We start from the raw sequence: 25033 nt of genomic DNA, 5'->3' as shown, positions 1-25033 counted from the left end.
CTTTAATTCCCTGTCACTGACTCTGGCCCAACATTTTTCTGACATTGTCTTCCTCCAGTGCTGTGTTCTTGCACTTGTTGTCTCCCTTCTTGCAATGTTCTCACCTCCCTTAAACTGTTCTCTACCTCCATATCCCACCTCTATGCCTCTTATTATACTTAATTTCTCTCTGTGCACATTGTTCTTTTGTCATCTCTCTGGAACATAGTGCTAAACAGTGACATGATGGCTGTGATGAACGGTTACTGCCTTATCATCATGTAAGGTGATGTCCCCTTTAAGACCAGGCTTGGAACCCTGGGGACTCCGCCTCTGGCTCCGCCCATCTGGGAGCCATACATAAAGGCCTGCCTCATGGTCTGTATAGCAGTCAGCTCTCGTCCAAATCTGTAGCATAGTTATTAGCCTAATAAAGCCTTCTTTACAGTTTAATCTCTAAGCATCATTATTGAGGGTACCTCAATTTATTAGGCTAAACTAGATTCAGGATGGATGCAGGCCTAATACCAGAGAAGCTCAATCTGGAAGCACGAACGCCGGAGGCAAAGGAAATTTTTTAATACTGGCTGCGGTGCTTCGAGGCCTACCTGGACTCCGCAGAGACTCCCATCCTGGGGCCACGCAAGCTGCGTCTACTCCACGCCCGGGTGAGTCACAGAATCTCCGCCACGCTCGAAAAGGTGACGACTTATGAGGAAGCGATCGAGTTGCTCCGCAAGCGGTTTGTCAAACCCGTCAATGAGGTGCACGCCCGGCATCTGCTCTCTACCTGCCGGCAGCGCTCGGGGGAATCGCTCGACGAGTTTGTTGAGAAACTCACCGCGCTGGCCAGGGACTGTGACCATCAGGACGTGACAGGGGAAGTCCATATGAACCTGCACGTCAGAGATTCTTTCGTGTCCGGCATCCGCTCGACCTACATCCGGCAGCGACTGCTCGAAAACGGGGCAAAAGACCTCCAGGAGACGCTAACGCTCGCCTCCTTGCTGGAGGTGGCCCGACATAACTTGGGTACGTACCCCGCGGACTCTGACAGCCCCCCCCGGACTTCCTCAGACTCGCCCGTATTACAGGCCTGCGCCACGCGGCGACCCGCTCACCATGGGGGCACACCTTGCTACTTCTGCGGGCAGGGCCAGCACCCACGCCCACGCTGCCCAGCCCGCTCCACGATCTGCAGCGACTGCGGGAAGAAAGGGCACTTTGCGAGGGTCTGCCTGGCCATACCCAGGGGCCAGAAGAACAAAGAACAGCCGGCCCGAAAATCAGGCTCTCAGGCCCGCAGGCCTCGCAATGCTGCTGCGCACCGACCCGACACGTCCTCTTCTGACGCGTCATCAGCCTCGTGCGAATCATGGGAGCGGCCATCTGGTCGGCGGCCATCTTCTCGACCCGACATGTGCGACCAACGGCAGCGGCCATTTTACGACATCACCTTCGATCAAACTCGGCCAAAACACCTGCAGAACTCCATGATGCAGGTCCAGGTCAACGGGCACGACACTGCATGCCTCTTTGACTCCGGGAGCACGGAGAGCTTTATCCACCCTGAAACGGTAAGGCGCTGCTCCCTACGCACCCATGCCACATCCCAAACCATAGCCCTTGCATCTGGGTCCCACTCGGTACAAATCACGGGGTACTGTATGGCGGATCTCTCGATCCAGGGTGCCAAATACACCCGTTTCAAATTTTATATCCTCCCTCACCTCTGTGCCCCCCTGCTGCTCGGACTGGATTTCCAGTGCAGCCACCGAAGCCTGACACTGAAGTTCGGCGGGCCCTTGCCCCCCCTCACGGTGTGCTGCCTTGCGACACTGAAAGTCGCACTCCCCTCGCTATTCGCTAACCTCACTCCCGACTGTAAGCCCGTCGCCACCAGGAGCCGGCGCTACAGTGCCCAAGATATGGCTTTTAACAAGTCAGAGGTCCAGCGTTTACTGGGAGAGGGGGTCATCGAGGCTAGCAACAGCCCTTGGAGAGCGCAAGTGGTGGTAGTCCGGTCCGGGGATAAGAAACGGATGGTCATGGATTATAGCCAGACCATAAACCGCTTCACACAGCTGGATGCGTACCCACTTCCTCGCATCGCGGAAATGGTAAATCGGATCGCCCAATACCGAGTCTTTTCCACGGTCGACCTCAAATCTGCCTACCACCAGCTCCCCATCCGACCAAAAGACCGCCTCTATGCTGCCTTCGAAGCAGCCGGCCGGCTCTTCCACTTCCTCAGGGTCCCCTTTGGTGTCACAAATGGGGTCTCCGTCTTTCAAAGGGCGAAGGACCAAATGGTGGACCAGTACGGTTTGCGGGCTACATACCCGTACTTGGACAATGTCACCATCTGCGGCCATGATCAGCAGGACCATGACGCTAACCTCAAAAAGTTCCTCCAGACCGCCCGAACCCTTAACCTGACCTATAACGAGGGCAAATGCGTTTTCCACACCACCCGGCTGGCCATCCTCGGCTATGTCGTGGAAGACGGGGTCCTAGGTCCCGACCCCGACCGCATGCGCCCCCTTAAGGAACTCCCTCTCCCCCGCAGCCTCACGGCCCTCAAACGGTGCTTGGAGCTTTTCTCCTATTACGCCCAGTGGGTCCCCAAGTATGCGGACAAAGCCCGCCCACTCCTAAAGACCACCACTTTTCCCCTCTCGGCTGAGGCTCAATTGGCCTTCAACCGCATCAAGGCCGACATCATCAAGGCCGCCATGCACGCGGTGGACAAAACCATCCCTTTCCAGGTAGAGAGCGATGCATCAGACATCGCCCTGGTTGCTACCCTCAATCAAGGAGGCAGACCAGTAGCGTTCTTCTCCCGAACCCTCACCGCCTCCGAGATTCGACACTCTGCAGTCGAAAAGGAGGCACAAGCCATTGTGGAGGCTGTGCGGTGCTGGAGACACTACCTCGCCGGTAGGAGGTTTACCCTCGTCACGGACCAACGGTCGGTCGCCTATATGTTCGATAACACGCAACGGGGCAAAATAAAAAACGATAAAATTTTGAGGTGGAGGATCGAACTCTCCACCTACTCGTACGATATCAAGTATCGTCCAGGGGAGCTCAACGAGCCCTCAGATGCCCTGTCCCGCGGCACATGCGCCAACGCACAGGAGGACCGCCTGCAAGCCATCCACAATGACCTCTGCCACCCGGGGGTTACCCGGCTCGTCCATTTCATCAAGTCCCGCAACCTACCTTACTCAACCAAGGAGGTCAAGGCCATGGTCAGGGCCTGCCAGGTCTGTGCGGAATGCAAACTGCACTTCTATCGGCCAGACAAGGTTCGGCTCGTGAAGGCCTCGGGCCCCTTTGAGCGACAGAGCGTGGACTTCATGGGCCCCTCCCGTCCACCAACCGTTATGCCTATTTCCTCACCGTGATCGATGAGTTCTCCCGTTTCCCATTCGCCATTCCCTGCCCCGACATGACCTCAGCCACGGTGATTAAGGCACTGCACAGCATCTTCAACCTGTTCGGTTTCCCTGCTTATATCCACAGCGACCGGGGTACATCGTTCATGAGTGATGAACTGCGTCAGTATCTGCTCCGCAAAGGCATCGCCTCGAGCAGAACGACCAGCTATAACCCACGGGGAAACGGGCAGGTGGAGAGGGAGAACGCGACCGTGTGGAAGGCTGTCCTTCTGGCCCTGCGGTCGAGAAATCTCCCAACCACCCGCTGGCAGGAGGTCCTACCCGATGCCCTACACTCCATTAGGTCACTCCTCTGCACGGCCACAAATGAGACCCCTCATGACCGATTGTTTCTCTTCCCCAGGAGGTCTACCTCCGGGGTCTCGCTTCCACCTTGGCTGACGGCTCCGGGACATGTTCTTCTCCGGAGGCACGCGAGGAGCCATAAAACGGACCCCCTAGTTGAAAAGGTCCGACTGCTCCACGCCAACCCCAGTTACGCCTACGTGGAGTACTCCGACGGCAGGCAAGATACGGTTTCCCTCCGGGATCTGGCGCCCGCTGGATCCTCCACCACAGACGCCCCTTCCCGCGCCGCTCCCCTGCAGGACCCGTCGCCCCCTACAACACACACCCCCTTCCGGCCCTACCACCCGTTGGTGAGCTCCTACCGTGCGCCCCCCCTTTACACACCCCGCCGGCGCCGGCTCCGCTACCCCCGGCCCTGCCTAGTTCCTCTGCCCCGACCCGGACCGAAGCTCCGACCGCTGTGCTCCCGGATGTGCCCTCAACTGGGACGTCTGTGCCCGCCGCACCACCGCCCGAATTGAGGAGATCGAGGAGGACGATCCGGCCGCCGAGACGGATGGACCTATGATGGCACTTCACCCCCGCCGGACTCCTTTTTAAACAGGGGGTGAATGTGATGAACGGTTACTGCCTTATCATCATGTAAGGTGATGTCCCCTTTAAGACCAGGCTTGGAACCCTGGGGACTCCGCCTCTGGCTCCGCCCATCTGGGAGCCATACATAAAGGCCTGCCTCATGATCTGTATAGCAGTCAGCTCGCGTCCAAATCTGTAGCATAGTTATTAGCCTAATAAAGCCTTCTTTACAGTTTAATCTCTAAGCATCATTATTGAGGGTACCTCAATGGCATTTGCTGGAATCGAGAATGTGGTGTGAATGATTTGAAGTCATAAATTGATAGAAAACACAAGATCAAAGAGCAGTGCAGTGACTCACTTTGTTACTGATGTTTTTTTTGTCCTTTAGGTCCAAACAACCTGTTGCCTTTCAAGCCGGACAGTGAGCTGTCAGATCTGAGTAGCAAGCTGCTCCTTCATTACACTCCCAAGGTGAATATATTCAGGAAGCTTTTTTTCCAATTAAGGGACAATTTAGTGTGGCCAGTCCACCTAACGCACATCTTTGGGTTGTGGGGGTGAGACCCACACAGACACGGGGAGAATGTGCAAACTCCACATAGACTGTGACCTGGGGCTATGATCGAACCCGGGTCCTCGTCACCATGAGGCAGCAGTGCTAACCACTGCGCCAATCTGCTGCCCGATTCAGGAAGCTTTTTAAATGAATGGTTGTAACTAATTCAGGAAGGTTTAAGTTGTCTCAATGGCTCGAAAACAAGCATACCACAGAATCACACAAATCGGATAAAGGCTCTTGCATGGAAAATGGTCACTTGGCAAAGATTCTACAAGTTCCAACCACCTCTCGAGCTGTAGCGAGGAGAGGAGAGCCCCATTAATGGGAAACTGATAATAGGGGATTTTGTGTGTGTGTGTTGGGGGGGGGGTTGTAGATTGGGGAATGGACTTCTGTGATATTTAGAGGCATTTAATGGGATTAGTGAATGGACCATGAGTGCCTTTAAGACACTCATATTGCTTATCAGAACATTCACCTATTTTAATGGTTTAATCCTTTTTTTTAGGCTTGCAGGAATCAAATTTGCTTGGACCTATCCGCAAACCACTTGTATGACGGGAGGTTGACTGGGCACAACACAGTCAACTGGGATATTAAGGTGGGTGCCAGGTAGATAGAAAAAGCCAGCAAGCATAATACAGAATGTACATTCCATAGCTGGTATTTATTGGGGCCTCGGGAGCAGGCTAGGAGTGAGGGTGAAGGGGTGGGGCAGCTTGTCCTTCGCCTTCCCACCACCATGTCAGTTTACCAGCAGAAGGGGTAGCCTCTACCACATAAGAAGACTCCCTGGTGAATCCTGGAAGTCTCCCTAGCATGAGTTGGCGGGAGGTGGGGGGAGGCTCCTAATCCGGCACTGTGATTCCCCCATAGCGGCAATGGCCATCCCTGTGGAAACACTTAACCTGCTGAGGCCTACCTGATTGACTATGGGGATCAGACACTGCTTACTTTCTATTGAGGGTCCTTCAATTGGCCCACAGCTTTTAAAGGGCGAGGAGCCTTGACGGGAGAGCTTTAGCTGCCTCAGGATACAAAATATTTTTTGTCCACAAGAAACGGTCATGGCGGTCTGGTAATTTGATTGGGTCACTGCTATCTTGACAAAGTACAGACCCTTGATTTTATCCACTTTGCCAAGGGAAAGAAAGCAATTGCTTTCCCAAGGCAGAGGAAATTTGGGATGGCATCACAACCCCAGTCAGTCAGTACTGGGCAAATATTTCTCTTATGCACGTGGTTGGTGCTGGGGCAATCAGTCCTCTTATGTACTCTGGCAATTAGCCCTGTTATAGACAATCAGTCCTGGAATAGTATGTAAACAGTGGCTTGTAACAATGCAACTGTAGGATTTGATCATTAGTTGGTGCGGTGGAGTGATTTGCTGAAATCTGACAAGTCCATTGCCGTTTTGCATATCAAAAATTTTGGGCGGGATTCGCCCGCAATCGGCGGGATGGCCCGACGCCGGCGCCAAAAACGGTGTGAACCATTCCGGCGTCGGAACCTCTGACCTGGAAGGGGCTAGTAGTGGTGTGACGCTAATCGCAACGGCGTCACCCGTCACAGACGCACGTGCTGTCATTGACCTGGCACCCCGCCCAACCCCGGCACCGACCACGATCACTGGCACGCACCCTCGGCCCTGGGGAGCACCCTCCACTGGCACGCATGACCCCCCCACCCCTCCCCCCCCCCCCCACCTACGGCCGTGCCATCTCCTCTCCGGTGGCCGTCCCACGCCGACTCCTACCTCCGCGCTCGCCGGCATCAGCCAGCACGACTGGTTAACGCCGTTAAAAAGGTTGTTTGATTTACCATTTACCATTCTGCGAGGCGAGCGGCGCGATTCCCGTCAGCACGATGTTTTGACTGCCGGAGAATATGGCGGCCGGCATCGGAGCGGTGGGGCAGGATTCACGCCACCCCCCGGCAATTCTCCGACCCGGTGGGGGTCAGAGTACCCCGCCCCTTGTTCATCACCTGACTGTGGGTGACGCTGAAGGAATTTAATTTCTGTGGTAATAAATCTTATTTGTCTTTCAGGATGTGGTTAACTGTATGGGGGGTATGGGCATCCTCCTACCTCTGCTGGAACAAGTGGCATCTAAAAGTGATGATTCAGAGGAGAATCAAGAGACGACTGACCTGGTGGGACCAGAACTGACATCTTCACAGAATGTTCAGGGGATGCTCCTGCCACTCGGGAAGTCTTCGGGTAATCTTTTGGCCACAATTGTATGCCCCCCCCGCCCATCCTCCAAGAAGCGGGCTGACAGATAGGGAGTGCAAAATTGGGTGGGTTGTTGGGAGCAGGGAGGGTGGCACTGTGCCTATCGCCTGTCCGCCTTTAGTGTTGGGGTAAGTATAATAATAATCTTTTATTGTCACAAGTAGGCTTACATTAACACTGCAATGAAGTTACTGTGAAAAGCCCCGGGCGCCTGTTCGGGCATACCGAGGGAGAATTCAGAATGTCTATTTTACCTAACGGCACGTGTTTCGGGACTTGTGGGAGGAAACTGGAGCACCTGGAGGAAACCTATGAAGACATGCGGAGAACGTGCAGACTCCGCACAGACGGTGTCCCAAGCTGGGAATTGAACCTGGGACCCTGGCGCTGTGAAGCAATAGTGCTACCCACTGTGCTACCGCGCTGCCTGCGGTTGGCTGGCCTGCCCTCGGTGCCCACTGAGACACTTAAATGCCCACTTCCCATCTCAGAGGGGGCTGCCCACACTCTGGAGGCCTGACTGCCAGCTTAGAAGGGGTGTGACCCTTCTGATCATCAGCCCTGCGCCCTGTTCTGGGAGATTGCCCACCCCCTCCCATGCAAACAGAAAGTGCCGTCCCTGCTCAAGAACCCCTCACACCTGGCCTCTTGATTGTATCCCCACCTACTGAAGAGTGTGTGTGCATTGATATCAGGTGAGAATAGCTGTGGAAACTGGCACCCTTTAGGCTTGGACATGAGAAGTGGCACAGCAACCATATCCTAGCTGAAATCATTGAATCATAGAATTTACAGTGCAGAAGGATGCCATTTGGCACATCGAGTCTTCACGGCCTTTGGAAAGAGCACCCTTCTTAAGCCCACGCCTCCACCCTATTCAATAACCCGACCTAACTTTTTGGACGCTAAGGGGCAATTTATCATGGCCAATCCACCTAACCTGAACATCTTTGGACTGTGGGAGGAAACGGGAGCACCCTCAAGAAACCGACGCAGACACGGGGAGAATGTGCAGACTCCACACAGACGTCACCCGAGGCCAGAATTGAGGAGGGGAGGAAGTAAAAACATTGGCAAGCAAAGGAGTGTAAATAGAAAAAGAGCATGATCTTGCTCCTCCATGTCGCTATAACTTCTATAGCCATCCAAGAACTCTGTATTTTTCCAACTCCAACCTCTTGCCAGTCTTTAAATTTCTTCATCCCACCATGCCTTCAGCCTTCTAGGCACTAAGCTGATATCTCCACTTCTCTTCCGATATGATGCTACCTAAAACCTACCTTGTCACCCTTTTCGACTGGCTGTCAATTTTTTGTCTGATTGCCTTGAGATTTGTTCCTATGTTAAAAGTGCTATATAATTACAAGTTGCCTTTGTTGAGCAGGAAATACCTGATTAAAAATAAGTAATGGTGGTACAGATCTTAATTAGTGTCAATTTGGACCAGTTTCACTCAAAAAAGCTGTGAGTTCAAGCCCCACCGTGGCTCTCGTGTTTCTGGCACGGAATTTCACCCATAGGGGGCAGCTATCAGGCACAAGGGCCAACTCCTTTAAAAGGATTTTCCATCCATAAATGGCCAATAAATCAGACCAGACCTATGGCTCCTTGCATTTAAATTCACAAATATAGTCCAACGAATGGAGCTTTGTGCAATTAAGTGTGAAATTGGAAAGTTTATGATGGCAAGATGGCAGAGTTGGCATACTGTAAGGATAGGATTCTTCTGCATCCTAATCGTTTGTGTTTTTTTTTACAGAGAGCAAATTGGAAAGGAATAGTGTAGCTGCATTCTTGCTCCTGGTTAAGAACTTAACCCGAAACCATACAGTAAATCAGGAGAATTTCATCCAGTGCAATGGCCCAGCTGTCATTGGTGCCCTGCTACAAAAGGTAAGTCCTCATTGTTGGAGAGACTCTCCCTCTGCTCCACATCTCCAAGTCCTGCACCTGGGAGTACTGCAGCAAGGGCTCCAAGTTGTCACAAGGTTACACTGATGGTTTACAAATGGGCAACTGGATGTTCCAGTGGGTTAATTGCTGGCCATTCAATTCAGTGATTTAAATGTCACCCTGAAGATGTGTCTGTCTTAGTCCTTTGCGAAGTAAAGTTTGGTGGTCAAAATTCTACTCCGTCCATCACAGGCCTCCAGAATACAACTGATCGCTAATTCTGACACACCACGTATAGTAACACTGGTACAACAAGGGCCGGAATTCTCCATTTGGGAGACTAAAAGGCGCAATCTACCTGAATGGGGAGAGAGTCCCTGCGCATAATTAGCTGGGTATTTCCCAGCGCTCGGTGCGCCGAGAAACACCCTTCCTGGTAGATCGGTGACCTCAGCGGGGAACGTGCGGTCAAGGCGCACTTAGCCCTGTTCCCTGTGATGAGGAGCACCGCTCACCGGAACTCCTCAGTGCAGGGTTAGATCGGGATGCCATTTTTAAATGGCACCCCCGACCCAATCCCTGCTGCGTAGAAAATGCCAACCTGGCAGCCTTCCAATGCCACCTGGGCACCTCGGCAGTACCAGACTGACAGTACCAGGGTGCCTGGGTGGCACCAGAGGGCAGCACCTGGGAGCCTCTGATCCCTTGGCAGACCCCCATGAGTGCCGTTCCGTCTCGTCTCCATTTGTGGGGACCGGCACTGCATGGTGCTCTCCCGAGGTCCCCCGAGGCATGGGGATAAAATCCCATTGCCTTGGGTAGATCTAAGAAACACATATTACAGTGAGACAAGCTGTCTCACTCTAAATGCAGATTTGCCAGAAAGTGATTCCACCCACAATGAGTGATATTCACATTGTGACTTCTCACAAGAGCACGCTAGGCGTAGCGAGCCGGGTACATTCCGGAAGTTGGATAACCCTGCATGTAGCGGTCACATTGCGTCACGATGCTTTTCGGGCACAATGCAACTGGTAGATTTTGCCCTAAGTGTTCCTGCTGGGACTGAAAAACTTCCATTGGGGTGCTATTTGGTAAGCAAGTCAGGACATGCAAATAGGCCAGCGCTCTGCCGGCGTGAATTCAGAACACTTCCCGGTGCAGTGGAAGTTGTAATCGCTGGAGCCAGAGTTAGAGCTAAAGAGCCTGACAACTGGAGCTGTTTTTAAGCGCTCCACTTACCACACACTCACTGAGACCACGAAGATGGCTCACAGAAGATCTGCCCCCTGAGTTTGGGAGTCCGAGGTTGGACCCACAGCGCAATGCCAGTGAGGAGAGGAGGGACAACTCCTTCTCCAGGGCAGGCCACTGACTGAAGCCTGTCCTCCTTAACAGCTGCCAGCCTCACCAGGGGGAGAGAGCTTGTGGTCCTGACAGGTGAGGGGTCACTGGTGAGGCCTTGAGAGGGGCAGAGAATCAGGGAGGATTCCAAGCGCAACTGTGCAATTGTCCTGTGGTTGGGGTGAGCTCTGCTAATCCCCTGCTTCCTCTGCAGTGGGGCAGCACTTCGGAGAAGTACCAACACCTGATGGGCCGCTGATTGACTTGGCTACGCATATCCCCTTGTTGAAATGGGTGGGGTACCAGGGTGTCCAGGAGGGGGGGGGGGGGTCCTTGGTGGGTTCCCAGATGACCAGAGGCCCTCTGAGCATTCAAAGGGCGTAGGCAACACTTAGCAGAGTGAACAGCCAGCAACCTGTGAGAAGCACCAGAGGGGTGCATTTAAAACACATACTGCAGCAATGGCAGTCTGAGCCAGCCCCATCCCGAGGGGGACACCATGTGACCACAGACTTGACACCGAGTAGCTCCCCACTACTGCCCCAGGTCCAAGCTGCAACCCCCCTGCAAGCTCAGCAATATTTGAGATTTTTAAAGTGCTTGTTTAGCCTCCGCTCCTCCTCTGCAGCGGTGTCCAGGCTTTGCTTGTAAATACTTGGACCAATTCACGCCCGTGAGACCTCTGCCTAAGAGGGGCGGAGCATCAACAAGGGGTGGACCATGAACTGTCCAAGCCGTTAATTATATTGAAATGCATGCAAGTAGCAGGGCGCAAATATCGATATTGCCACAGGTGAGGGACCGGATCATGTCAACGCATTCGGTGCCAGGCGCCAACCTCGAGGATTTTGATTACCGCCCGAGCATAATTCGCGCTTCGGGCATCGCGACGCAGAGAATTCAGCCCAATGTGTTCTTCTGAGGTTGAAATATAGGAACAGGAGCAGGAAGGTTATTCAGTCCCTTAAGTCAGATCATTAACAGCAACATCCTATTGCACCTCTAATGTGATAAAATGCTCCAAGGCTCTTCACATGAGTATTATAAAACAGAGTATCACACCGAGCCACATTAGGGGATATTAGGTCAGGTGACTAAAACCTTGGTCAAAGAGGAAGGTTGATCTATATTTACCTGCACGGTAGCACAGTGGTTAGCACTGTTATTTCACAGCTCCAGGGTCCCAGGTTCGATTCCCGGCTTGGGTCACTGTCTGTGCGGAGTCTGCAAATTCTTCATGTGCCTACGTGGGTTTCCTCCGGATGCTCCGGTTTCCTCCCACAGTCCAAAGATGTGCAGGTTAGGTGGATTGGCCATGCTAAATTGCCTTCAGTGTCCAAAAAAAAGGTTGGGTGGGGTTACTGGCTTACGGGGATAGGGTGGATGTGCGGGCTTAAATAGGGCCGGTGCAGGCTCGAAGGTCCGAATGGTCTCCTTCTGCACTGTAAATTCTGTAATTCCTTAAAATTCTTGTCCAACAAAAATCTATTAATTTCATTTGAAAAGTTCAATGAACCCAACATACTCAGCTTTTGGGATAGAAGTCCAGATTTCTTTGTGTGAAAAGCTCCTTCCTAACTTCCCTGCTAAATGGTTTTGTTCTGGTTCTGGGAATATTTCACAGTATTACATAAAATATACAGCACAGAAACAAGTAATTTTATGTAACCAATCTACTTGAGCCTCCTCCCATCCTTAGTCATCTAACTCTGTTCCTTTCTTCCTCAAATCGTTATCTAACCTCCTTTAAATACATCGATACTATTTGCTTCAACCACTTCCTGTGGTAGCAAGTTCCACTTTCTCAGGTAAAGAAGTTTCTTAATTCCCTATTTGATTTCTTAGTGACTATCTTATATTGACGGGCTTTCGTTTTTCTCTTCCCCCAAGAGGGGGTTCACCCCAGTGCTTCCCAAAATATTTTCAAATGTGACCTCATTTTAACACATGAAAATTAATATGACCCCAGATGGCAGCAAAAGTGAAACAGCAAAAAATCAACATAGTACCCCCCGACCCTCACAGCGGGAAATCCACTGGGCGAGCTGTGGTGTAGCTATGGTCAAGTACAGCGTGGTACGGTGCACCCTGAGCGGGTTCAAGGGGGTCATTCCATAGCTAATGTGCCCCTCTGTCACTGCTAGGCTACAGTGGGGTTTCCCCAAGGGTCTAACAGCAGAAAGCACTCACTTGACTTGATGCAGCCAAGACCTGGAAAATAGGTCTTGCCGGCAGAATCTGACAACCATTGGGCTCCCGGAGGGGGCCGAGGGAGTGGATGCTGCGGCATATGTGGCAGACATGCTGCAGAAGATGGGGGATGATTTCTTCCCGTGTCTGTTGGAGCTGGACAGGGCACACAGAGTGCAGGCGAGGCAGCCGCGAGGGGGGGGCCCGGGCGATGGTGGTCAGGTTCCATAGGTTCATGGACAAGGAGCGAGTCCTACAGTGGGCCAAGAACACGAAGAGCTGCTTATGCCTTTTCAAGTGTTGTGGGCTTTCTAGAAAGCCTCTAACGCTTTTAAAAGCTGCAGTTTCAAAGGCTGAGGGAGCAGATGTTAGGAAAGGGAAAGTGCTCCTGCATTGATTCTGCACTCATCAGCTGTCAGACAGAGCAGTTCAGACTGAGGAGGCCACTTCAGAGTTTAAAAAGTTAGACCAGGAGGATGCTATTGAACAGAGGGATGCCTGAGATCACAAGACAAGGGTGATCTTCAGGTTGCACAGCACTGGAAGGAAGTGTACCAGCCTCCCCCAACAGGCACCGAAATGTGACGACTGGGGGCTTTTCACAGTAACTTCAATTGAAGCCTACTTGTGACAATAAGCGATTTTCAGTTCATTTCATTTCAAGTGTCCAGATTGGGACCCTCATCCCAAGGGACGGTCAAGGGAGTCAACTCTTATCCACAGCCTGAGCCGACCCATCCCCAGGGCCCTTGGGGGACCCTCCCTCTGCAGCCTGGCAGCAGCAGAGGGGCACATTAGCTATGGAATGATCCTCTTAGCGTCCACCTCACTAGGCTAGGATGTCACTGCCAGGGTATAGGTGCCATGGTACTGGAGTAGTGCCAGAGGGCAGGGACTTCTCTTTTCAAGAGTAACAAAAACCAGCCCTCGATCCATTCCTGTTTGATGCAGCTTGTGTTTGTGGTTTGATCTTTGTAAATTTGGTATACACCCTCTGCGGTGCTTCCTTATTACAAAATGACTACCAGGACTGTACACACTACTCCAAGTCTGGCCTAATCAAGCTTCGGTACAAGATTAGCAAAACTTCTCCCCTTTTCTAACCTATCCTTCTACAAATAAACCTGAGTGCTTAATTTGTTTTTCTTAAACATTTTTATTTTTGCTAATTATATGTAATTATATGTAATTTGTTGCATTTTCCTCAGTAGTGACCATACCTGCATCCCCCCACCCTTACAATATATATCTATTCCATCTATACATGTCCAGGGTGTCTTTAAAATGGGACAGTGGAGAGGGAGCTTTACATGGCTTAGATATTGAGTGTTTTGACAGGATAGTGTAAAGGAAACTTTTATTTTGTATCAAATCTATGCTCTACTTGCTATATCTGCCCTAGGAATGTTTCAAAGGACAGTGTTGAGGGAGACATTCCTTACTTTCAGGGGCATAATATTTTGTTTATTGTTTCATGGGATGTGGGCATCACTAGCAAGGCCAGTATTTATTGCCTGTCCCTAACTGCCCTTGAACTGAGCGGCTTGCAGGGCCATTTCAGAGGGCAGTTAGGAGTCAAGCACATTGCTGTGTGTCTGGAGTCACATGTTCATTGGACCAGGTATGAATGGCAGATTGCCTTTCCTAAAGGCAGATGGGTCTTCACAACAATAGTTAAATTTCATCATTACAGGGCAGCATGGTAGTATAGTGGTCAGCACAGTTGCTTCACAGCTCCAGGGTCCCAGGTTCGATTCCCAGCTTGGGTCACTGTCTGTGTGGAGTCTGCACGTCTCCCTGTGACTGTGTGGGTTTCCTCCAGGTGCTCCGGTTTCCTCCCACAGTCCAAAGATGTGCAGTTTAGGTAGATTGGCATTGTGGATTGCCCTTAGTGTCCAAAAGAAAGGTTGAGTTGGGTTACGGGGCGAAAGGGGGATAAGGTGGAGGCGTGGGGCTTAAGTAGTGTGCTCTTTCCAAGGGCCAGTGCAGACTCGATCAGCTGAATGGCCCCCTTCTGCACTGTAAATTCTACGATTTGATGATTACAAAGACTAGCTTTCAATTCTAGGTTTATTAATTAAATTTTAATTCCACCAGCTGCCATGGTGGGATTTGAACTTATGTCCCACGACCATTAACCTGGGCCTACTGGATTTTTAGTCCAGTGATAGGGCCACTGGACTACCATCTCCCAATAGTAACAATTAACAGACTAACCAGTTATTCTTTTAAAAACAGGCAATGCCCTGTTTATTTTGGAATGGAGCTGTTTCAGCCACACAGTTCAAGTTTGTTTAAATTGCCAGCCACCTTATAATGCTGCACTTGATAAATATAAAAATAGTTAATGTTCCCACTGCAGGGAGCTGGAACGGAAATGGATGTCCCTGTGAGAGCAGCATCAGGGAAAAGGAAATCGGTGACAAACATCAAAAGGCTACCAAGGGTGTGACTTTACAGTTAATGAGGTTCCATTAAACTTAATAAGGTCTCGTTAAACTCAGCGAGTTTCATTCAACTTAACAAGGTTGTTTTCTCAGATATCATTATCTTAGAGTAAACATTTTGCTTAAACATGTCAATTTGAACCAAAAGAAATTATACTTGCAGAAAGTTGATGGGTGACGATTCCTGCTCGAATAGAGTTGGAGTAATTATACTGAAATCATTTTTGGAGCACAGGCTATAAGAGGGAAGTAAAGTTTATATAAAGCTTAAGCTGCAGCTTTTATTAACCCTATTGTAGAAAGGATGATAAAACCATTAGAGAGGATAGAACTTAGATACACCAGGATGATGTTCGGAATAAGAAAGTACAGGTGTAGACTGGTCAGGTGGGCAGCAAAGTGGCAAATAGAATTCAACCCAGTGAAGTGTATGCTGATATACTGGAGAGGTCAAACAGGCAAAGGATTACACAATAAATTACACATTATACTGAGAAGAGTTGAGGAAGTGAGAGACCTTGGAATGAATGTCCACAGATCCCTGAAGGTAGCAAGACAGTTTCATAAGATGGTTAAGAAGGCATATGCAATCCTGTCATTTCTTAGCTGAGACATAAACTGTACAGCTGCTCCTGTTGCTGCCCCCCACCCCACCTACCTCAACGATTCTTGTCCACCAAGCCAAGCCTTTGACAAGGCTTCCTCCAAACTAGCCTGAACCCACATTTCCCTCATCACACTGCATTCTCTTGCCAAGCTCATCCTGTCTATGGCACTTCAACTACACTCCCATTAAACTGGAACCATCTGGCAATTTCCTGGACCTCATACTATTAAACAGTATAAATGGTTCCCATTGCTCCCAAAATACTTGTCACCACTCATGACCCTTCTATGCTTTCAAACTACTACCCCATCCCAACCTACAGTTCCTTGCAAAAATTCTTAAACATGTTGCCACCCAAATCTATGCCTATCTTTCCTGAAACTCCATACTGGTATCAATTTGCTTCAGAAGTTTGTATCCATTCCTTTGTTACCTCTAGCCTTGATTATTCCAACCCTCTCCTACTGACCGGCCATATCCTCAAAGTTAATCCGAAGCTCTACTACCCTTATCCTAACTTGCACCAGGTCTCATTCACCCATCAGGCCAATGTTCACTGACCCACTTAGGGCTAGATTCTCCGATTCCCCAGCCATGTGTTTCTTGGCGGCGTGCCGTTCGTTGACAGTGGGATTCTCTGTTCCCGGCGCTGTCATACTGGGATTTCCCATTGAAGACACCCCTCACCACTGGAAAACCTGTGGGTGGGGGTGCGCTGCCGGTAGTCCCAATGACCGGAGAATTCGGCCTTAGTTTCCAAGCTACATTGAAAACTTTCATCCCCCTGTTGGTCTTCTGATTACCTCCCAGTAATCTGTCGCTTCCTCCAGTCCTACAAGTTCCTTTGCTTAAATCTCTCTGGCTCTCCTTCAAGAACCTCCTTAAAAGCCACCCCTTGTAATCAATCTTCCTAATATCCCCTCCTTTGGCTAGGTATCCATTTTTGTTTGATTACACATTTATGAAATACTTAGGGATGTTTTTCTGTGTTAAAGGCATTAGTTACTGAAAATTGGCTAAGAGTAGACTTAATATGATTTTTTTAAATGATAAAAAGTGAATTGGGAAAGTGTATTTTCTCTGGTTGGGCATGTAATAACAATGGATCATCAATTTGTGATGAGTTTAATGAGTGACTCATTTGCATCCTCCATGTGGAGCGGGGAGCGAACTTCGATCCCGATGAGGGACCAAAGCATCGGAATGGGATTAGCACTGTTTTCTGCCTGACAGTGGATTCTCTGTCGCATCAGGAACTCCGCCACTGGTGGTGGGCGGCAGAGAATCCAGCCCCAGATCTCATTGGGATTGAATGATGCAGAGACCATCATACCTTTTAAAGAAAAATTAGATGAGTGTTGGTAAAGAAAGAGGAGAGAGGGGGGGGGGGCGAAGGAACAGTATGGCAGTGGAATTCATTTTAGTTTTCTAGATTAAAGAACCAGTATAGATACAATGGTACATGATAGTTCATCTTCTTTGGCGATCACTCGCTAATGAGTATGATTGTCCACCTAAGAAACTGTGTTACTGGTCATAGGTTCTATGGGTTCTTGCATGGCTGATGAGCCCAATCCTAAAGTCGCAGGTTTGACCGCAACACTAGGTAGGTGTTTCCAGAAGGTGGGATCGGTCCTTGGACTCTAGATCACTGGTATTCACTTTTCAGACCCCTTTTCTGGGCCTCCTCTTGCTGCCGGGTGTCCTCAAACAATTGTGTCCCTTCAATCAGGAGGTTCCTCCAAGTAGGTCTCTTCTGAGCAAGCGTCTCCCAGAAGTTCATGTCTGTGTTGCATTTCTTGAGGTATGCTTTCAGGGTGTCTGAAGCTTTTCCTTTGTCCTCTTGTTCGGAAGCCTTCCTTGAGCTGGGTAAACAAAATACGCTTTGGTATTCGGACCTTGACACACTGTGCACATGGCAGGACCAGATGATCAAGGTTTCAGATGATCATGGCCTTGATGCTGGTGCTCTTGGCTCCTTCAAGGACACTGATGTCTGTCGTTCCAGCTGATGCGGAGAATCTGCCTCAGACAGTATTGATGGCGCCTCTGCAGAGCCTTGAGGTTATGTCTGTAGTCCAATTTTCTGAGCAGTACAGAAGAGTTGACCGCCTTGTGCACAAGGATTTTGATGTCGGCATGGATGTCACAGTTGTCAAAGGCATCCGAAGGATGCGCTTGTGGATGGGATACGATGTTGGATCGCCGCATCCCTGTCAGCCTTAGAGAAGAGGTGGCTCCCCAGGCCTGGGAAATGTTCAACATTTGGGTGGGTTTCTCCGTTGATCTTGATGGAGGGAGAGGCCGGAACTTGCCCTGGGGAGGGTTGGTAAAGGACTTGAGTCTTCTTGAAGTTGAGGCTGAGACCGACTCTTTGGTATACTTCCACATAATGCCGAAAGGAGGAAATTATAGAACCATATAACACAGAAAGGTCACACAGCCCAGCATATCTTTGCTGTCTCTTTGCGAGCTATCCAATTAGTCTGACTCCCCAGCCCTTTCCTGATAATCCTACAGATGTTTCTTTTTCAGGCTTATGTCCCTTTTGCCTGTTATTAGCAGCAATCCCGATCAAACGTTTCCTGAACCTTTTAAATATTATGACCTCAAGGAGAAAAAAGTGATTGGATTCACAAGGAAATTATTATTATATTAAATACTGTGGTTAAATCTTGGAATTTATGGCTCAGAAAGTAACTAAGAGTACAATATATGGACAAAAGATGACCACAACATTCTCTCAGGCCAGCTAACACATGTATATTGAAATCGCTTTATCAATCCCAGCTGCAGGCACCGTTCTCTTTTCCTGGTTTGTAAACCCAATCATCTGTTCTCTGTGCAACTTTGAGATCATAATATTTAACAGGACTAGGGACATCTTTATTGTGACTGGTACTGAAACTGGGTAAAGGATTATGGAATGCAGATGCCGATGGTTTAGTGAAGCTAGAAAGAATATAAATCAATGGGAAGCATAGGAAGCAGGGAGACATCTGGACAGTTGAGATGTAATGTGAATATGCGGCAAAGCACCTATTGTGATTTTGAGTGCTGGTCATAAGTGAAATATTTAAAATTTTATAAGCATGCAAGAACCTTCGTGTCATTACTGATAAAGGAAAGGATTACAATTTGTTGGGTGTGATTTGATGGCCGTGTTGCGTTTGAGTGAGCGTGATGTGGCTGTTAGATCGCGGGAGAGTCAAAATTGAGAACTGCACCGGGCGGCAATCGGTTTGCGATCTAACCAGCCCGCTCCCATTGACAAAATCAGGATCCCGCCGTAGCGTGGTGAGTAACCAATAATCATCTCTTAAGGCCAATCTCCATACAATTAACGGAAACGACCCCCTATCTTTAAAAAAATGTTTTTATTGGGTTTGATACATGATATACTTACAAAATGTACACACAAAGAAACAAAAAACCATGAAGTATAAAAAATAACAAAGAAAAATGTCATAACACAGCGCAATAAGGGGGGCTTACCCTCCCCCTTCTCTTTTTTTAATACAAAACAAGCAAAAAAAACCGGCTGGAAGGGGCACCTGGGTGGTGCCCCTGATGTCACCTGCATCGCTTGGTCGGGCTTTGTTTTTGTCCAATTGCCTCAACTTCGGCCATCTGTCGTTCCTTCTTCCAGTTCCTCCCTGTCCCCCCCCTCCCCCCCTCTTTACACAATCCCATATCTAACAGCCTCTCGTGATCTAACTGTCTTCCTGCCAAGTGGTCACACGGGCGCTGATTTGAACCCCATTTTAAAAATGTGAAGCAGGCGGAATGGCTGCTGCGTAGACCCAAGGAGGTGAATAGCCATCTTTGCTCCCAGGCAATGAGGCCCAGGAGCGCTGAGGATGCTGCCCAGTGCTCGGAAGGGGGGTTTTGGGGGAGCCCCCGGGTGTACCAGCCTTGGTTGGGGTGAGGTGCTGTCGGTAGGGTGGGGGGTGGGGAGGGAGACTGGGTGGTCCATGGGCTGGTGGGGGGGGGGGGCGTCTCAGGGCCCGCGGGACCGCCATGCCACCCCCTGGATTGTATGTACCTATTGGAGGGGCGAACCCAGCCCATGCCTGTCTGCTCCACAGTCCAGAACTACCACTGACCTTAGAGGTCTCTGGCCATGTGGCTGAAGACTATTGCTAATAGGAAGTAATTAAGTGGGCACTTCACACCTCCCAAGTGAATTCCCGTGGGTAGGCGTGCCATGTAGCATGTTGGGGTCATTGTGTCTGAACACTGCAGGAAGCAACACCATGGATGCAGCAGCCAACACCGAACACTTAGGGGCTGGGCCCCAGCACCGGTGACATTTCCACGACCAGAGGGTGGTGTGTGCACTGGTGAGGGGACCAGCGCCCGGTACAGGTAATGTTCTGTGCGGGTGTCTGGGATTCAAGGTGTAGGGTCCGGTGACCAGGTCCCTGCTGCACCCAGGGGTGTGTGGGCAGATATGTCGGATGGCAGTGTATGTTGGGTGGGAGGCGGGTGGGAGGAGAGAGCAATGGGTGAGGGTCCCAGGGTGGAAGACCTCTGCACCATATTCCTGCCTCTACATTGGTGACAGATCTGTCCTCGGCCACCCCCACGATATCCAGAGCCCGTTTCTCACAGGGGGTGAGGACTCTGATGTCCGTCTCCCCTCTGCCCATCAGAGCCCTCTCCCGTCTATTGTTGGCCACTTCTCCTGCGGGCACATGGGTCGTTCATCGCGGGGGTGGGATTGCGGGAGGGGATAGGGAGCATGTGGGGTGGATGGGGGGGACCGGCAATGGCGGCATTGCTAGACATGGTGTGCCGGGACATGGTACGATGTTGGGCAGGGCGGTGCCAGGTGCATGCTCGAGGAGGTTGTTGAGCTTCTTACGACACTGGGTGCAGGTCCTCCTGGTGATGTCCTTCGAGCCGACGGCCGCTGCCACTTCCTCCCAGGCGACACTGGCTGCCCTGTGGCTGACCCTCCAAGCCCCACGAGGAACAGGGCATCCCGTCTGACCTCAACCGCATCCAACAATCTGGCCAGGTCGGCATCTCCGAATCGTAGGGATGGTCTTCTCGGTAGCATGGCTGCGAGCTGTGCGGGGTTTGCTCTGCGGGATCGGTTTAAGTGCTGCTTCCCTTGTTGGCAGTAAGCTGGCAGGCGTGGTTTCAGCGAATCAGCCGCTAGGACCATCATTTGCAGCATGAGGCCAGGTGGAGCCAGGTTAACTGGTCCAATTCAGTGATACCGGTGATGGCCTCGCCGGGCTGAGAATCAGGAAGCTTCCAGCAGTTCCCCCTCGATACCACACTTCGAAACATTTCCATTAAATCGCGTGCTTTGTCTTTATATTATATATTTTACATTCCTCACAACTACTCTTTTCCATATATGTCAACTGTGGCTCAATGGTAGAATTCTCACTTGAATCAGGAGGTCATGGGTGCAAGAACCACTCTGGAGACAAACACAAAATCTAAGCTGGCAGATGCCACCGTGCAGTGCTGAGGGAGTGCTGGTCTGTCAAATATGCTATCTCCCTCGCAAAATATTATACTGGAGCTCCAACGTTTCTCTTGGGTGGTCGTTAAAAGACCCATGGTGCTATTTGAAGAATAATTCTGGCCAAGGTTTACTGCTCGATCAACATCACTAAAATAGATTATCATGTCAATTGTTTGTGGGATCTTGCTGTACGTATTGGTAGCCATGTCTCCCATTTTACAACAGTAACTATGCTCACGTGTACTTCATTAAAAAGAGATTTGAAATGTCGTCACCATGAAAGAAATTCTATAAATATGTCTTTCTTTTGACTTAGGTTCCGAGCCACAGAGTGGATATGAATGTACTCATGGCTTGTCAGTTCCTGATGGAGCAGGCAGCTAGTGAAGGCAATAACCTCCTACTGCACTACATGTACCAATACCTGCTCTTTGATTTCCGCATCTGGAGCCACAGCGACTTCGCAGTTCGACTGGGTAACAATTTACATTTCATCTGTAAAACCTTTTGCTGGATTGTGAAACCCAGGTCTGCGCATGAGGGCAAAGGACTGGGAAAGGATGAAGTTGGAGGGGAAGGTCCATTCCAAACTGAAACTAGTGCACTCCAAAAGGGACTGAGCCTATATGAATAGAAAACTTTAAAATAAGACCAGAAGACATGAGAGCAGAATTACGTCATTTGGCTCCACCATTCAATCATGGCTGATATGATTCTCATCTCCATTCTCCCCTTCTCCCCATAACTCCTGATCCCCTCTGTTTCAGGCCTGCTGATCTGCATGTGTACTAAGCTGCCAGAACTGGCAACCCAATATAAATATTTCCTTCATCTGAGTTTGGGTTTAAAAAAAATAAAGATGAAGAGTAAATTTAAACAAGAAAATCCACAAACTTGTCAGATGTTTCACAGAATAGTTAAAATTAAGTTCAGACTGTGAAAATTAGGATAACCAAGGGTGGTAATGGGATTGGACGAAATGTGACGGGACAGCAAGGCCAACATGTATCACCCATCCAAGGTTTGATGCAATTGAGGGGTGTCCTAGGCCACCTTAAGAGGACAGTTAAGAATAAATCACATTTTGGGGAGACCAGAGTAACATATACCATATTAGGGCACCAGGTTTCCTTCCATAAGGAACATTAGTGAACCAGTTTACAGCAGTCCAGCAGCTTTGTAGTCGCTTTTACTGAAAACTTTTATTTCTAGAATTTAAGTTCTCAAATTGCCACGGGAAGATTTGATCTCTTTTCAGGATGTTTCATGCAGGTCATTGGATGATTAGTCCAAGAACTTTGGCTTTGAAACACGTTGGGAAAGACTTGAGGGAGCCTTACTCTCCATCTTGCTGTGCTGATAATGTACCTGAACTGGGAAGTGTTCCATTCTCCAGCAGTCACATCCATCACCCGAAAGACCATGGCAGGATTCTCCGGCCCTTCGCTGGTAGTGGGATTCGCGGGTCTGCCGGCAGCACACCCCCAACCGCAGGTTTCCTGGCGACTTGGGGTGTTGTCAATGGGAAATTCCATTGACAATGCGGGAACAGAGAATCCCGCCACCAGCGAATGGTGCGCCGCCTCCTACTGCTGAGAAACATTTGGCTGGGCGACCTGAGAAGCCTGTCCCACCAACTTGCTGCTTACTTGTCCTTTCGAAAAGAAATTGTGGGTTTTGGCTGTCATTGGCAAGGTTTTATTGTCCATCCCTTGTTGAGAAAATGGCCACCTGTAAAACGTGCCTGCACATCAAAAACTCCCTTTGCTGGTAATTTGAGGATTGATGAGCGATGTGAGCAGGAAGAAAGTTCACTACCTTATTCTCTTCACATTCACAGGGCACATACAGTACTTGTCCACAATTATCAAAGATCACAAGCAGCGTATCAGAAAGAAGTATGGTGTGCAGTACATACTTGATTCCATCCGGACTCATTATGGGTGAGTTGACAGGTTTACTGTGGCAGCTATTTGGTTTGAAGGCAGTGAATTACTTTTGTTAATCGGGTTATTGGTTATTCATTGGGTAGGGGTTACTCACTGTGCAACTGTGTGGAGTTACTGTTTATTCAGTACTGACTTGCTGAATAACAATAGAGTAGCTGTTTCCTCATATCAGGACTTGGGTGAATAACTAATGTTATGGGCCAAGGGTTAGAGAACCCCAAAGTGTATCATGGAGTTCACCTAACCCACAACTTTTAATAGATTGTGGTATGGGGAGCACACGGCCCACTCTACAGGTGTGGTACAGCAGAAATGGAAAAGTATTTTTTTAAAGCAAATCAATGTTAATTCTATGAACTCAAGTTAACCTTTTTAAAACATACAGTGAACATCTTAGCAACCATTAATTCAAAAACAACCCCCAAAGAATACAACACTAAGTAATCCTTTAAGCTTTCCTTTTAACTTCCATATGACATAAAACACCTTTTACCAGAAGCACATTAGGTTAAAGTCACTGCTGTTATTAATTTTAAATCACCAGGATCGATTTACAGTCTTTAGATTACAGAGAGAGATTCATACACCTTCTGGCTGTGACTTCAGCTATCCAGCTCTGAAAACGAAACTAAAACACACCCTGCAGCCTGCTCAAAAACGAAAGTAAAAAGCTGACAGACAGCCCAGCTCCACCCCCTCTCTGACATCACTGCAGCAAGAAACACCCATTTCTTAAAGGTACTCTCACTACAGATATTTATATACACACCCATTTATAAACACCCATTTCTTAAAGGTACTCTCACTACAGATATTTATATACACACCCATTTATAAACAGCCATTTCTTAAAGGTACTCTCACATGACATTGAACAGAGTTTAAATCGGTTCTCTGGATTTGGCCATCGTTAGCAAGGCTAGCATTTATTACCTAACCGTGGGCTGGTTTAGCTCAGTTGGGTGGACAGCGGGTTTGTCATGCAGAGGGAGGCCAACAGCATGGGTTCAATCCCGTACCGGCTGAGGTTATTCATGAAGGCCCTGCCTTCTCAACATTTCCCCTCACCAAGGTGTGGTGATCCTCCGGTTAAACCACCACCAGCCAACTCTCCCCCGTCAAAGGGGAAAGCAGCCTATGGTCATCTGGGACTATGGCGACATTACCTAGAGTTAGTAGTGGCCTGCCTTCTTGTACCGCTGCTGGTAGTTTGATACAGCTAAGTGATATGCCAATGTACTTCAGGGGAAAGCTAACAGTCAACCATGTTGGTGCAGGATTACTGCAACAAAAAGGCCACAGCAGGTAAGGACAGCAGGTAAGGACAGCAGGTTTTCCTCTGTAAAAAGAACTTACCATTGACTCAGGAACGAGAGCTGACCTCAGCACTCGGAGTTTGAAAACGTAATAAAAGTAAAACTCTCACATCACAGAATCCTGTGAGTTGATTGGCTGGTGAGTCTTGTTGCTGTGTGACCACCAGACAGAGCAAGAGAGTGAGGCAGGTAGTGCAGGAATCTCCTGTGGCCATTCCCCTGCAGAACAGAAACACCGCTTTGGATACTGTTGAGGGGAATGGTCTCTCAGGGGAAAACAACAACAACCAAACTTGTGGCACCACGGTTGGTTCTGCTGCAGAGGGGAGGGGTGATCAGTGTGACAGTGCAATAGTTATAGGGGATTCAATTGTAAGGGGAATAGACAGGTGTTTCTGTGGCCGCAAACGAGACTCCAGGATGGTATGTTGCCTCCCTGGTGCGAGGGTCAAGGCTGTCTCGGAGCGGGTACAGGGCATTCTGGAGGGGGAGGGTGAACAGCCAGTGGTCGTGGTACACATCGGTACAAACGACATAGGTAAAAAAAAAAAGGATGAGGTCCTAAAAGCAGAATACAGGGAGCTAGGAAGGAAGTTAAGAAATCGGACCTCAAAGATAGTGATCTCAGGATTACTACCGGTGCCACATGCTAGTCAGAATAGAAATGACAGGATATATAGGATGAATACGTGGCTGA

The 25033-nt window shown here is 49.5% G+C and overlaps 1 protein-coding gene across 3 annotated transcripts in view; it reads left to right on the top strand.

Annotated features, from left to right (window-relative positions):
• nbeal2 (neurobeachin-like 2) overlaps positions 1-25033 on the top strand; it is a 519702-nt gene that overhangs the window by 326269 nt on the left and 168400 nt on the right. For all 3 annotated transcript variants that reach the window (XM_072468153.1, XM_072468151.1, XM_072468152.1), the window contains 6 exons: positions 4699-4781; positions 5378-5470; positions 6919-7090; positions 8865-8998; positions 21388-21547; positions 22912-23014. In XM_072468153.1, coding sequence (XP_072324254.1) covers positions 4699-4781; positions 5378-5470; positions 6919-7090; positions 8865-8998; positions 21388-21547; positions 22912-23014 — 745 coding nt within the window. The remainder of the gene's footprint in view (positions 1-4698; positions 4782-5377; positions 5471-6918; positions 7091-8864; positions 8999-21387; positions 21548-22911; positions 23015-25033) is intronic.

The sequence above is a fragment of the Scyliorhinus torazame genome, chromosome 11 (genome assembly GCF_047496885.1).
Source record: "Scyliorhinus torazame isolate Kashiwa2021f chromosome 11, sScyTor2.1, whole genome shotgun sequence".
Classification (NCBI taxonomy): Eukaryota; Metazoa; Chordata; class Chondrichthyes; order Carcharhiniformes; family Scyliorhinidae; genus Scyliorhinus; species Scyliorhinus torazame.
The sequence above is the reverse complement of the archived record's forward strand: the minus strand, read 5'-3'. Positions and strand labels throughout refer to the sequence as shown.